Source organism: Mirounga leonina, unplaced genomic scaffold (assembly GCF_011800145.1).
Source record: "Mirounga leonina isolate KUSES-001 unplaced genomic scaffold, KU_Mleo_1.0 Mir_94, whole genome shotgun sequence".
Lineage (NCBI taxonomy): Eukaryota > Metazoa > Chordata > Mammalia > Carnivora > Phocidae > Mirounga > Mirounga leonina.
The window spans coordinates 36,555,452-36,569,624 of record NW_023270855.1 but is presented as its reverse complement, the minus strand read 5'-3'; the positions used below and the strand labels follow the sequence as shown (position 1 = coordinate 36,569,624).

Genomic DNA, 14,173 nt, shown 5'->3' with positions numbered 1-14,173 from the left:
GATAGATAGATAGATGGAAGGATGGATGGATAGAAGGATGTATAAATAAAAATGACTCAATAAGTTTGGGAAACCTGCTCTGGGATTTAATTCCAGATGCTTCTATAGCTGATTCTCCTCTCTGTGCTGCTTTCCAGAGAAGCCATAGTGGTCAACTAAGCTGTTACACGAGCATTCTGTCCCTATCAGTGGCAGCAGTATGTAAGCGCCAGGCGCTCAGAACCTCCTCACAGTCCCACCACACTGGTGCAGGCACAATATGCCTACATACTGAGTGAAGGAGCCAGGAGCAAGCAGAGGCCCCAGGATATAAAAGGACAGGTTTGCCCAAATCCTGGTACCAAGTCTCTGTGACTCCTTTTCCTCCTTGGGCCTCGGTTATAAAATAAATGAGAGGGCAGGATTGGAATCCGTTCTTTCCGGGATCATTTGCTGAGCACTTCCCAGGTACCAGATCTATGCTAAATGCTATGGATACAAAGAGGGATCATTCCCAGCTTCTGCCCTAGAAGTTTACAAACCCTCCAGAATTTTCAGTTTTTCTTCCAGCTACGGTGTTCAGTGACTGCTGTATTAACAGTTTGCACAGATTTGGTCCTAGATGGTATCTTAGGTTGTAGAGTAAATATGATTATCTTTGTAGTGAAGTCTGAGAACATCTGGTTCCCATTTCCACTTTGTTAGAGAAGGTTTTATGGAGGAAGCGACGTTTCAGGGGGTCTTTAAACAGGGGGAAGGCTTTATCCCAGGGCCCCAAAGCTCTGACAGTTGACTGTATTTTCAGGCATGTATTTGGGAGGTGTCTAAACCATGTTTGTGAAAATATAAATGCCCCCCTATACTGGGGGGCGGGGGTCAGTTATGTGTCATAGCCCATAATGAATATTAGCCAAAATCCAATGCCCCATGGTAATTTGTATTGTAATTATTCTGGGACAGTCTTGAAATAAGCATGTTGTACCCTAATAAACAAACAAAGCAGTTTCTTAAAACAGCTTTCAGATATGTCGATCTGTAATATTCTCTTGCCCATGGATTTACTTGTACATGTGTCCCTAACCAAAGACCACATCTCCCCTCTGTCTAGATGTTTACTCACAAAACATGTTCCCTGCTTAATGGCATATCTCAGAAACACTGAGAAAAGAGGAAGCAACATAAAATTTTTCCCAAATAATAACAACTTTATTAGAAGAAAGTCATTTTGAGGGGGTTGGGGGATGGGTTAGCCTGGTGATGGGTATTAAAGAGGGCACGTTCTGCATGGAGCACTGGGTGTTATATGCAAACAATGAATCATGGAACACTACATCAAAAACTAATGATGTAATGTATGGTGATTAACATAACATAATAAAATTTAAAAAAAAAGTCATTTTGAGATTCTCTTACACATGTTCCAACGTTATCCAACACTGTCACTCACAAAGTTGTCTTCAGGTTGTTAAGAAGAGAAAAAGAGGACAAACAAATTCAGCAGTTGAGTTCATACAAGATACAAAGTTCAAAGAGGGAAATCTGTTTACTTTTGTATTTAGACAACTTAAAATACAGTAACTCTCATAAGAATTCAGGGTCTCCAAATCTCAGATGCAAGTAATAATGATTCAGTAAGAAGCAGAAATGTCTTGGCTAAAAGCAAAATATCACTTATGGAATATTCTTGAGGACTGAGTGACTGCACTTTACCAAGACAATCAAATGCAAAGCGAGGGGAAATGTTACTTGGAAGATTTACTTATTCTTGTTTCTTCTTATTTCCCACTGCTACCTTGTCAATGCCTTATATTATTTAGGATTCAGGCATCTTCCACAAATGTTGAAAGATGCCGGTGCAAATGCGGATCTAAACAACGGTTGGTGTTCTTAAATTGTCTAGATTTTAAAAGGGTAGCAGTTCATCAGAGTAGCATCATAAAAGGCAGATAATTTATATTGCTTACATTGAAAGAACCAGCTCTTCAATTAAAAATAGTAATGCCTGCTTTTTCTAAACCTCTTATATAAAGAACATCTAAAATACTGATAATCAAGCATAATATGTTTAACTCAGAATATAAAAACTTTATTCTCATAGCATTTTCATGTCAAAGTATTATCATAGTTTGTTTAAAGGACTATTTTGATCTTTACGCAAAAAGATATGTTTGAATAGGATTATTATTTTTTTTTAAGGCATTAATATCCATTGCAAGAATATGCTGTTGGGTGATTTTATTTATAAAATGCTGTCAGTAGATGAAAATTTATGGGGATGTCCTTTTTATTAAAATTTTCAACCATACAGAAAAGAGATTAAAAAAAAAATCAAAGATACACAGATATACTACCAAAGGTGATTTAGAAATCTTCTGGCTTTATCACTGGAACAAGCTATTCTTTCTTTCTCTTCTCATTTCAAAGTGGCTTTTTAGGTTATTGAACAAGTGAATTTTTAAATATGCATATGTGTGTAAAGCCTCTCATTTAAAACTGACCACTATTGAAACAGCTAGTAAGTTTCACGATTATCACTAATAGCTGTGGAGATCTAAATGAGAGTAAAATTCAGAGTCAGACTATATTAACATCAACCAAGCAGATAATGCTGATACTGTGCACTGATACTTTTCAAGCGTAAGATGCACCAATAGGATTTAGTTTCCACATTTCAGTGGCTTGCACCTGTTCTTCGTCTGGAGAGTGTCTGCATCTCCAGCAGGAGGTGTCTCCAGGACAGAAAGTTAAGACTCATCATTAAGTATGGCTCTTACTAGTTTTCTTTCCCTGATCTCTGTTCAGTATTGAAGATAAGGATGTTGGGATGAGGGAAGGAGTGGGAAAATTGGGGGAAGGGCCATAGATAGGCATTGAAAGGGTAGATATAGAGGACTTTTTGGTCTGGGAATAGGAGGCAAGGTCAAGGGATTTGTTCCTGTGGAGGGTCTCTACATGGCCACATACTCTGCTCACAGCCCCTTTTAAAGGTCTCTGTTTCCCTGCTGTACTCCCTGGTGCTCTCACTAATTTGCAGAGTGTTATTCTGGTGGCTTTCTACACTCGGCCCGCCCCTTGCCATGGAGTGTGAAAACTGAAGGACATGGCTGCCATCTTGTTCCCATTGCCCCTCATCATGTGGTACCGAAAGAATGGCCCTCGGGGATTCCCAAGTCATTGGTAAACTTAAGCTCATGGAGAGAGGAAAGAGAAAACCTCCCCCTTCCTGCACTCCTTTGTCACATTCTCAGATCCTGCACACCTTAAAGAATCAATCTACTTTCAAAATGTGTCATCTTCTATTTAAAGATGTACACAGCTGTGTTTTTTCACCTCTTGGTACTATTTTTTTTCTCTGTCAAGCTACAGGTTATTGACAGAACCATGAGTTTATATAGCCTGTCTTTGCTCCCACTGGGTGGAGAACTAAGTGACATTGCCTGCCTTTTAAGTACATTTTTATTGGTAAGGCTATCCTCTGGAAAAGGCTCATCTCCCAGGACCTTGTGCCTGCAATTCATCCCAACTGCCACTAGATGGTGGCAGTGTCTTTTCATGGAGTGCAGGTTGGTGTTCATGCCAGGTGTTGGAAGACACAGCAGAAACCCAGCTGTGTACTCACAAATTATGTACACATGTATAAAATATTTATGTATTATGGTGTACATTTATATCATGTACTCCATTAACACAGTCAATAATGTTGATTGACTTTAATAAGAAAAGAAGAACATATAAACATTAAAAGGGACAACATATAGAAGAAATATCTTTGAGAAGAGTTGGTGAGTTGGCCTTTGTTCTTGGCTTAGAGCCATTCTCTTCCTGAGCTGGGTTCCCCATTTCTGCACAAACTTCTATTTGAGCCCAAGCCTCCAGGGCTGAGCAGCGATGGCAGGAAGCTCTGCTGAAAACCACCTGTTAGCCCTCAAATGGGCTGTCTGCCATGCTGCCCTTACCTCGTTCGAATGCCTTCTGAAGGCCCAGCTCCAGCTCACCTTCTTTCTCAAGGGCGTGGTTCTTACCCCCAGAGGCCTCCAGCTGCAGGGGACTCAGGGTCCTGCCACTGGTCCTGGCAAGCTTCCTGTGAGTGGAGACGTGAGGGAGGCAACACAAAGGTGTCCTTCAAATTGGAGGCTCCCCAGGCATCCCTGTAACCACAACTGGTCCCAGTGGAAAGGGCCCTGCCAGGGCCCTGGCAGTGCCCACAACCTGCCTCCATTCCTGTCCTCTTTCCCAGCAGGTCCTTGCATCTCTGTCAGAGCAGACTCTGGCTCTGCAACTTCTCACTCGGGTTCTTTTCTCAAAGCAGGCTATTCGTTAAGAGTCTATTTGTTATCAAAGTTTTACAAAAAATCCTAATGATAATAATTTTGATGCCATCATAATGAGTCCTCATTTTCCCCAGAATACTGCCCACAGCCATTCAGTATTTGGGTACTTTAGGGATACCTAAATTTCCTCCCTTATGGAAAGGACTCACAACCACTCATCTTGAGGTTGTTGGGGCCATCTTCCATTTGGCCTTTCCAGCCTCAGCAAGGTCTCCCCGTGGGGGTTGTACAAGGTACTTGGGACCACCTCAATGGGTATCTAGAGCTACCTGGGTCATTTATGGTCAAGATGGGCACTTGTGCAAGTCAGGATTCTTCTGTTATAAGAGTTACAAATCCAATCCTTGCTCATTTGGGCAAAAAGAAAAACAAAAACAAAAACATTGCCTCAAGGAACCCAATAATGGAAAACCGCATGGGTGGAGTTGAGCCTAGGGATGAAGGCATCCAGGGACTGGTTCCCTCCCTCCCTGCCCCTCCTTCTCTCCCATCAAACACACACACACACACACACACACACACACAGAAACACATTTCTTCTCCTGTCTCTGGGTTGACTTTATTTTCCCAGTCCCTTTTCTATGGGGCAAGGACTTGGTTGTCAGGCTTACATTCTTCTAGTCATCCGCAAAGGGAAGTAGAAAGTTTTTCCTATTAACTCCAGATGGGGAAAAAAAAAAAAAAAAAAGCAGGTGGCCTGGGCAGGGGGTGTGTGATGTATGTGTGTGTGCGTGTGTGTATGTATGTGTAGTGTCCCTGTTGGCTCAGCCTGGGTGTGATGCCCAGTAACATGCAGGGTGGGAGAGGTTCGTTGCCAAGAGAACCTTGTGGAGGAAAGGGATGAAGAGGATTTCTCTAAAGAAAGTGGGTAATAGGGGCGCCTGGGTGGCTCAGTTGGTTAAGCGACTGCCTTCGGCTCAGGTCATGATCCTGGAGTCCCGGGATCGAGTCCCGCATCGGGCTCCCTGCTTGGCAGGGAGCCTGCTTCTCCCTCTGACCCTCCCCCCTCTCATGCTCTCTGTCTCTCATTCTCTCTCTCGCAAATAAATAAAAAAAAATCTAAAAAAAAAAAAAGAAAGTGGGTAATATTTGCACAAAAAAAAGAGGGGTGGTGAAAAGTACAGGACACTTTTTAAAAATGTCTCTCCCTTCATTGTTCCATTGATCCATATTCTTAAGTTTAAAGCAAACGGATGAACTGCTCTGCAACAGGGAACTTGTCCCTGCTGTCATTACACTGTTTTTCAGGAAGCATTGTGAATCTGTCCTAAAAACCCCAACAGGTATCAGTAATTCCTGGATGTTTTTACTTTAGTCTGGGTTCGTCCTGAAGAACACAGCACCTCTGCTCACGTGACTAGAGCCAGTCTGCCTGGCCCGGCCAGCATTTCTCCCTCTGTCCCATTGCTTTTCTGTCTCCTCTGGGGGCCTTGGGGTTCCTGGTGTGTAAGACCTATGTCTCCTGCCTGGGTGTCTTCCAGCACATGGCATGGAACTTGGCACGGAAGCTGATGCTCAAGGAATGTTTCCCAAGGGAGTCAGTGAAGGATAATGACTAGCCCAGCAGTGCCCCTGGTGGGAAGCGAATCAAGCGTCAGGAATGGAAGGAGCCCTGGCACCATGCATGTAACTCACGCATGAGTCCAAATGCATATTCATACAAGCCCACATGCATGATTAACTTGGGAAGCTGACAGGAAGCAGTCAATCTGTTGAGCAAGTTTGTGCTTTATAAACCAGATGTTTGGTATTATTATTCATCATTTCCTTTGATACCAGAACAGTCCCCATTTTGTAGCATAGGAAATGAAGGATATGGAATAATATACACTTATTATACAACAGAGCACCACAACCAGCCATTTCGGAGGCCTGTTCAAAGCCTGGGCAAATGCAGTGGAATGGCAGTTCATTTTAGGATTCCCTACTTGGGCTTAAGTTAATAGGATTTTACCCAGATGGACCACGGTGACCTCCCTCTCCCATTCCTACCCTTTGGAACGTGAGTGTTGACTCTGTGTCTGCATTTTTCTCGGAAGCCACGTGTATGAATCATAAGCAGCTCTTGCCTCAGCAGCTTCTACAGGTTAGGGGGCACAGAAAAGCAGGGACCCCCTAGCGTGTGGGGACAGAGGGTGTCTGGCCACGGTTGGCTCCCTAACTCCTGCTTGGTGGTCTAGACGCAACGCCTTTGCCCCTGGCTGCTATTTCCTATGGCAGGAGTACAGAAAGACTTTTGATTGTAAAGCGCTCACAGTGCAAATTAACTTTCAAATGTTTCTTCTCCATGAAATGCTCAAGATTCACAGACCCAGATCTGTGAGACTGGGAGAGATGGGGCTGGTGGGTGCAGAGGAACATCTTAATGTCACGCACTAGTATTCCCGGGCTCCGCCAGCCCTCGTGGCCAGAGTGGTAAGCTGTACACATCAAGAAGGCTCCAGGTTCAGATTCTGGCCAAGCCAGTCCAGAACTGCCCCGGGAGAGAGAGCATGTCCTCCCAGCACAGTGGCTAGACTGAGCTCACGGCAGTTCCTTTGTTTACCAGAGGCTGGTTAAAAAATGAGTGGTTTCTGTACACATGCAACATTATGGGGATTTTTTTTTTTTTTTTTTTTTTGTAAGGTAATGATGGGCCGTAATTACTTTTGGAATTAGCCTCTGAGTGAAGTTGATACTATATGCTGGCTTAATATTTGGAAGTTAGTTTCCCATGATCTTGTATGTGTGCCAGAACGATTACCAGTGACTTATAACTGAGTCTTACTGGTTGCAGGAGAAAGCTTCATTTCTCATTATTGTTGGTGGTATGTTTTGATTTCATCCATGATACATGTTGGCATCGCTTGAAATTTTGATTTGAGTTGCAAAGTGGAAGTTACCCGGGGTTATGGATCAGCTCAAATCAGTTTTCTATATTGCATTGAGGATTAATCAAGGAATCAGGACATGGGGAGATCTCCAATCCTAAGAGAGGTATTTATGTGGGTTGGTTCTGCCTTTGAAAATGGCCTTCCCTACCCCCAGTGGTGGCCATAGGATACTTTAAGTATTTTTAGCAAGACGTTAGAACCATGTCTTCACAAACTGTCATTATCATCTCATAGTTCATATTATTTAGTTATTAATATTATGATGTAGTAGTAAGTTTGTTGTCTTATTCTCACACCCAAATTAGGCTGCCCCAAATAATAGATTACATGATTACCACATGTATCACTCAGGGCTCTCCAGAGAAAGAGAAGCATGGGGGATAGATACATTTTTCTTTTTATCTGTAGGATATATATCATATATATGGAGTGGGGGAGAGAGAGAGATTGATTGTAAGGAATTGCCTCGCACAGTTGTGGGGGCTGACACATTGGAAATTGGTAGGGTGTGTTGGCAGGCTGGAAGGTCCAGCAGGAGGGGATGAAGGCAGTTGGGAAGCAGAATTCCTTCTTCCTTCAGGGACCTGTTTTTTTCCTCCTAAAGCCTTGAACTGATTGGAGGAGACATACACACATTATGGAGGGTCATCTGCTTTATCAAAGGTTGCTTATTTAAATGTGAATCACATCTAGAAAGATACATTCAGGACAGCATTTAGACTGGTGTTTGATCAAAACACTGGGCACCGTGGCCAAGTTGACACATAAAATTAACCATCACACCATAAATTCCCAGCCCTTGAGTGAACATGCGATTCTTGCCTCATCTTGTTAGTCATGGAGGACTACAGGTCCACCTTGACAGGGATGGCTAAAACGTGGCCCCATCTGTCTCTGGTAGGAGCCCTTCCCTATGCCTACAAGCTTCTCTTAAGCTATCATGAGTACTGATGGTAGAAAGGATTGCCCTATAATAATGCTCCTTGAATTTTAATATGCGTACTAATTATTAAAACATTCAGATTCAGAGGGTCTAGAATGGGGTTCAGGATTATTCATTTCTAACGCAGTCGTGCTGCTATTCCATGAACCATATTATACCCTATATACCCTATAGCTTGAAGAATCCATTGAAAGAACAAGATGGATGGAAGATGGACTGAGTTTGATGACCTTTTCTCCAAAGGCCAGCCAGTCCATGGAGACCTCAGTCTGTGGGGGCCCTTAGTTTTTAGAATCTTCTCTTTAAAATGCCTCTTCCCAAGAAGATTGAGGGAACAATACCTGATTTTTCTATGGAACTAAAGCTATGGAGAAGTACTCACACATCAGAAAACACTGTCCACTGAAGATAGTGGATTCTCATTCACAGATGGTTTCATGTGAGGCTAGAATGGGCCAACTAGAAAGGATCTCTCTCCCACCAGACTTGCTATGGTAATTTTGGTCCCTGTCAGAAGTGTCACATGCCTTGGTCTCACTCTGGACTCTGCTACTTACTAGCCACATGACCTTGCAGGCATGGAAAAGAAACCAGCATCCTTTGAGCACGTCCTTATGCCAGGCACTGTGCTGGGCTGTTTCACGTTTTATCTTCATAGCAACAATGCTGGGGAATAATTGGCATTATTTCCTATGAGGATATGGAGGCTTAACAAATACAGCTAATAAAGATTGAAAGCCAAGGTTGTCTTGGACCCAAGCCTACTGTGGTCCTGGACTCTGTTTCCCCATTTGTTATTTGGGCAGGGTAGGGTTCCTGCCTATCTCCAAACACTGTGTGAAAAGCAGATGTGATGCTGAGTCTCAATGCATTTGTATGCAATTCAGATGGTCCCAGAAGTGTATTGTTTGCCCTCCTTCAAGGGTTGTTATTCCAGGAGAAATATTTAGCTTCTTAGCAGTGATTTTAAGGATCAGATGATAAAGCTATTTGTTGTGTTTTGGTTTTGTTTTGTTTCCTGTCTGGGACTGGCACACAGAGATGTGTAGAGGTACCAAAAGGCCTTGACTCAGCTACCTCAGGGAGAATAAATGATTCCAGATTCCATTGTTTCCAGCAGGGCAGGGGCAACTCATAAAACCCCTTATGCTCATGTTTTCTGATCCTCAATTTTCAGATTAAGGAGAAGCATTGGTATTGCACATAAATGTCTGCAAAGTAAAAGGATAAAATCAATCTGTGGTCATAAAATGAATCACTAAGATCCAAACCAGGCTTTCTTTGAACCCAAAGGGCTGATTGCAGTAACAGATCAGCTGGACTGACTGACTGCGACTGACTTTGTTTCCCCAGCCATGGACTGGGATCCTTATCTGCTAGTCAGAGTAGAGGGACGTTGCACTCTCTTCTGGGCTACTGGCCTGAGTAGGCAGTAGTCCATTCCCAATGGCCCTGGTCAGGAAACTATGAGCCAGTCAAGGGCCATGGCCACCAGCCATCTGTTGTTTCCAGATCATTCCTGGGTAACTGACTTCTCTCTCCATCCAGCTTGCCGAGGATCAAGGCCTCGTCCTGATGACCACGGTCGCCATGCCTGTGTTTAGTAAGCAGAATGAAACCGTGAGTACAGCAGCCATGTTCCTGCGTGTTGCTAGGAGGGTTGCCATCTCAGACACCCTCTGGCTCAAGCTCTGGTGACCTTTCTTTATTTATGTTAAGTTAGGATGGGGGATCTATCACTTTTCCTCACTTAATTCTGTTGTTAGGATCACAACATCAAGAATAGACGAGAGGACTTCTGGGAGATGTCATGTGACAGTATGCAGCACTTTTCCCAAAATTAGGTGTGAAATGACCAATGGAAGGCAAAACCCAGAGAGAATCCTTGTGTGTGATTGGATGACCCCTTCCCGATGTATAGCGACCAGCCCTGTGTTAGTTTCCTTGGGCTGTGTTAACAGAGGATCACAAATATGGGGTGGCTTAAAACAATAGAAATTTATTCTCCCAGTTATGGAGTCTGGTCCTGGACTCTGTTTCCCCATTTGTCATTGGGGCGGGGTAGGGTTCCAAAACCATAGCATTGGCAGGGCCGTGCTTCCTCAGAAGGCTCTAGAAGATCCTTCCAGTGCCTGGATGTTCCTCGGTTTGTGACAGCTCTGCCTCCATCTCCATGTGGCCTTCTCCTCTCATGGGTCTCTCTGTCCCCTTATAAGGACATGAGTTGTTGGATACAGGGCCCATCCTAAATCCAGGATGATTTCGCCTTGAAGGGATTACACCCTGTTTCTAAAAAGCGTCACCTTCTGAGGTTCCAGGTGGATTTGAACTGGAGGGAAACAATGGACAGTAGCAATTTGTGTCTTCCTCCGGGAGGTCTTTCTGACCCCTACAGTTTCAACACATCACGCTGACTTTGGAAACTGGGACCCTCCCTGGAGGCCTATTCCTTCACCTTGGTCCTTGGTTCCAACATGCTGCTACAGGTGTGAGAGTTATTCCATCTTTCCCCCTGGGCACCAGATGGCAGTGTAAATTGAGAGAGCAGTTAGGCTAAGTCTTTCCTGGAGAAAGCTTCCATAAAATAAACTGGTTAATGCTCATAGCCCCTAGCTGCTAAAACTTTTGTGCTTCTACACGTTAATTTTGAATTTTCAGGCGGGAGAAGAGATGTTTGGTAGGGCATCTTGATATGGGTGTGTGTGGAAAGGTACCATAGTAAGTGTTTGGCCTGAGAACCTACCATTTGTGTCCAGCAATATTTGCGGGTTGGGGTGGGGGATAGAAGAGGGGCCTCGTAGAAATCTGGGTTAATCCTCAATCTCTGGAAGCTTCGAAAAGGCACCAGACGGTGACCTGTTGTGTGTTGGCTTCTCACTCAATTCTGCTTCTTCCAGCAAAGTAACTCATTATTGTTGTTGCTTACTGTTTGTTTCTCAGCAGAGATCGAAGGGCATTCTTCTGGGTGTGGTCGGCACTGATGTCCCAGTAAAAGAGCTTCTGAAGACCATTCCCAAGTACAAGGTAATGCATCACCTAATAGTCAAGGGCCAAGTGTCTAAGGTTCTTTCACAACCTGCCATAGTGGTAATGAAAACAGGAAGGAAAGAGGCCCCTCTACTCTCTTCCTGGTTGGAAGAACAGTAACAGTTCTGGCAGATCTGAGTAGGTCTACATGTGCTGCCCAGGTTTTTATGGGTTCATGGGAATCTATATGTTTATGCAGGTCTACACAGGTCCTATATCTCTGATGGTCTTCTAAACCAGTCCTAACTCACCCCAATCTGAGGATCCCCTAAAATATGTTACTTCTTAGCAGGAACCCAATGAGGCACAAAGAGAAATGGTCTCTGACTCTATTGCTTGAGTATTCCCTCTATCTTGGAAGGTAATTGTGTACATACCAATTAATACTCTTTTCCTAATTCTAAATTAAAATCCACTAAGACAATCGTAAGTTTCTTTTTTTTTAACTCTGGGTGTAATCGAGGGGGTAGAGTAGGTAATTTTGGAACAGAGAGGACACAGCAAGCCTTAGTGGGCCACTGCTTTGGGAGCCTAGACCAGCATAAGAGCATGGCAAGGAGAAGGAGCACAGATAGAAGGGACTCAGAACCGGGGTGGACATGCCTGAACCCTGCTCTGCGTGCGAGGCCAGCCCTGCATCCAGGAGAGACGGAGGCCACGCTTGCCCCTTTATCCAGCCCACACTGCATTCCCGGCACTCTGTTCCCAGCACTGTTCCTTCAGTTCATTTAGTTCTTCTACATTTGGGACAGAGGTGGCTCTTGTGGGCCATCCCAATGCCGCTACCCTCAGCCAGGCCTAACTCTGTCCCCGTGAAAACAGGCATCCCCAGCTCCAGGTGACTTCCCAGCTATCTGCGGACTGGAATCTGCCCCATCTGGGGCAGACGGGCCCCACACAAGCATCCGCCCCAAGCTGATGGATGGCACCGGCCCCTAGGCTGATGGCAAAGGGGTGGCAAGCCTCCACGAAGGTGACTGGTGGCAGTAGCCATCTTGGGGTCCACGAGAATGACATCAATTGGTCCTTATGTCCTCTGGCTGCTCAAGGTACACTGCCGTGGTTAGATCAGCACTTGAGTGAAATCAGAGCAACGGACAGAGCACTGGACATACCAGGGGCCTGGTTTCCACCACAGCCAGGCTCTAGGCTCTAGGTCCTTTCAAGCCGTGTTGTCCTAACAGCCTGTCCTCGTACCAGCTGCACCTTAATGAGCTCCCCTAACCCTGGCCTGAGCAATCACATGTGGAATCATAAGTTGAGATGTGCTCATTATATTTTTCCGATACACAAGTTAGCCAAGGGGAGTGACATGTCCTTTTAAAAAGATGACCCAGAGAGGCCTTGAACTCCATATGGAAAACTCTTAGTTGTTCCCTGTGGCAGCTCCATGGAAGAAAGTCCCCTGAAGGCCCACCACAGCAGTGCCTAACTGCCCAAGAGCTGGCTCTGTGTGTATGCAAGCATGGGGGTGCAGGGGAGGGGGGCAGAGAGCAGCCCTGCTCCCATCCTGAGAGGCGTTCATTGGATGGACACGGTTTCCCTGACTGCACAAGGGTCAAAACCACACCCGTGCCCTCTTCCCCCAGCCCTGGGCAGACTGACTTGCCCATCTCTTCTTTGGTCCACTCTTGGATGGACAAAGACTCCCTTTGCCCTCATCTGGAGGCAGGAAAACTCCTTTGGGCCAGGAATCTGAGATTGTTGACTGGCTAACAGGGTCCCCTTCCTTACCACCTCCTTCCCTGACGTGCTGAGCCTGATTCGCCACAGTTGTGAGAGGCCAGGGACCTTCTTGGGCCTCAGCAGGAGGAAGATAGCGGTTAGTGCTCTGGAAGCAGATACACCAGGATCCCAGCTCCAACACTGAGGAGCTCTGAGTAGACAAGTCTCTCAAAGCCTTAGTTCTTCTCTCCAGTGGTGATAACAATACAACCTGCTCACAGATGGGCATGAAGAATTGATTGTTACCATTAACTGGGAACAATGGTAACACAGTGGTCAAGGAGACAGGTCTGACCCATGGCCGCCCGGCCCTCTTCTCTGTGGATTACTGCCAGCAGAGCACTGTTGATACCTTTCCCATGCAGCTTCAGGCACCTGTGGCCTTCATACCCACTGGCCCTCGCTAAAATAGAATGCCCAACCAAATCATGTGTGAACCGAATGACTAGGTGACCACACTCTGGGATCCTCTGCCACCTTTAAAAATGGGGTTTTCCAAGAATTTTGAAAGACACAAGGAAAGGCTTAAAATACAAAGTCATATGCAGTAGGCAGTTGACAACAAGGACAGGCTTACCTTTGGACAGAGGGTCAGGACAAGAGCAAGCCAATGGCTCGGCCCGTCACCAGGCATCCTGGCAAACTCTTATCTGAGCAAGTCAGCTGAACGGACCACTGCGGCCAAATCGGGTCATCCCTCAGCGGGTTGGATGCAAAGTGAGAGATGCATAAAATGGCTGTTTACAAAAGCACCGTTTTGTGGTACCGGTCTCGTGGTGTAGTATTAGCAGATAACATTTGCCAGGACTAGGCACTGTGCAAAGTGCGTGACCCACATCATGGTACCAGGTGCCTCTTAGATAAGTGCAGTGTTCTTGTACCCATTCTGCTCCTAAGGATACTCAGGTTCATGGGGCTTCTGTCCACAGAGCTCAGGGCCACATCAATGGGAGGTAGTGAGTGTGATTTGAGCCAGGTCTGCATAACTCCTGGACCCCTGCACTTCAGGAATATCTAAGCCAGTCACGTAACACTTCGTGATTTGTTGCCATACCTATGTACCATCTGTACCATTATTTACATAATAGTCCATTTGTAAAGCCAGTGTCATCAGCCACGACAGAAGAATCGCAAAAAAACAAAACAAAAAATTAAAGAAATAGTATTAAATGATGGCTTGATAATCTAAGGTGTTGAACTTGAGGTCTGTTCTCTCTTTTTTAAGGTAATATGAAAGGCAAGTGTTAAAGATATACTAAGTGGAAACATTCTTTTTAATATAATTGGAAGGATGG

At 44.9% G+C, this 14,173-nt stretch overlaps 1 protein-coding gene across 1 annotated transcript in view; it reads left to right on the top strand.

Moving 5' to 3' along the window:
* The window catches only part of CACNA2D3 (calcium voltage-gated channel auxiliary subunit alpha2delta 3), an 856,401-nt gene that overhangs the window by 618,755 nt on the left and 223,473 nt on the right, over nucleotides 1-14,173 (top strand). The window contains exons 15-16 of the mRNA XM_034997896.1: nucleotides 9,675-9,746; nucleotides 11,070-11,150. Of these exons, the coding sequence (XP_034853787.1) occupies nucleotides 9,675-9,746; nucleotides 11,070-11,150 (153 nt within the window). The remainder of the gene's footprint in view (nucleotides 1-9,674; nucleotides 9,747-11,069; nucleotides 11,151-14,173) is intronic.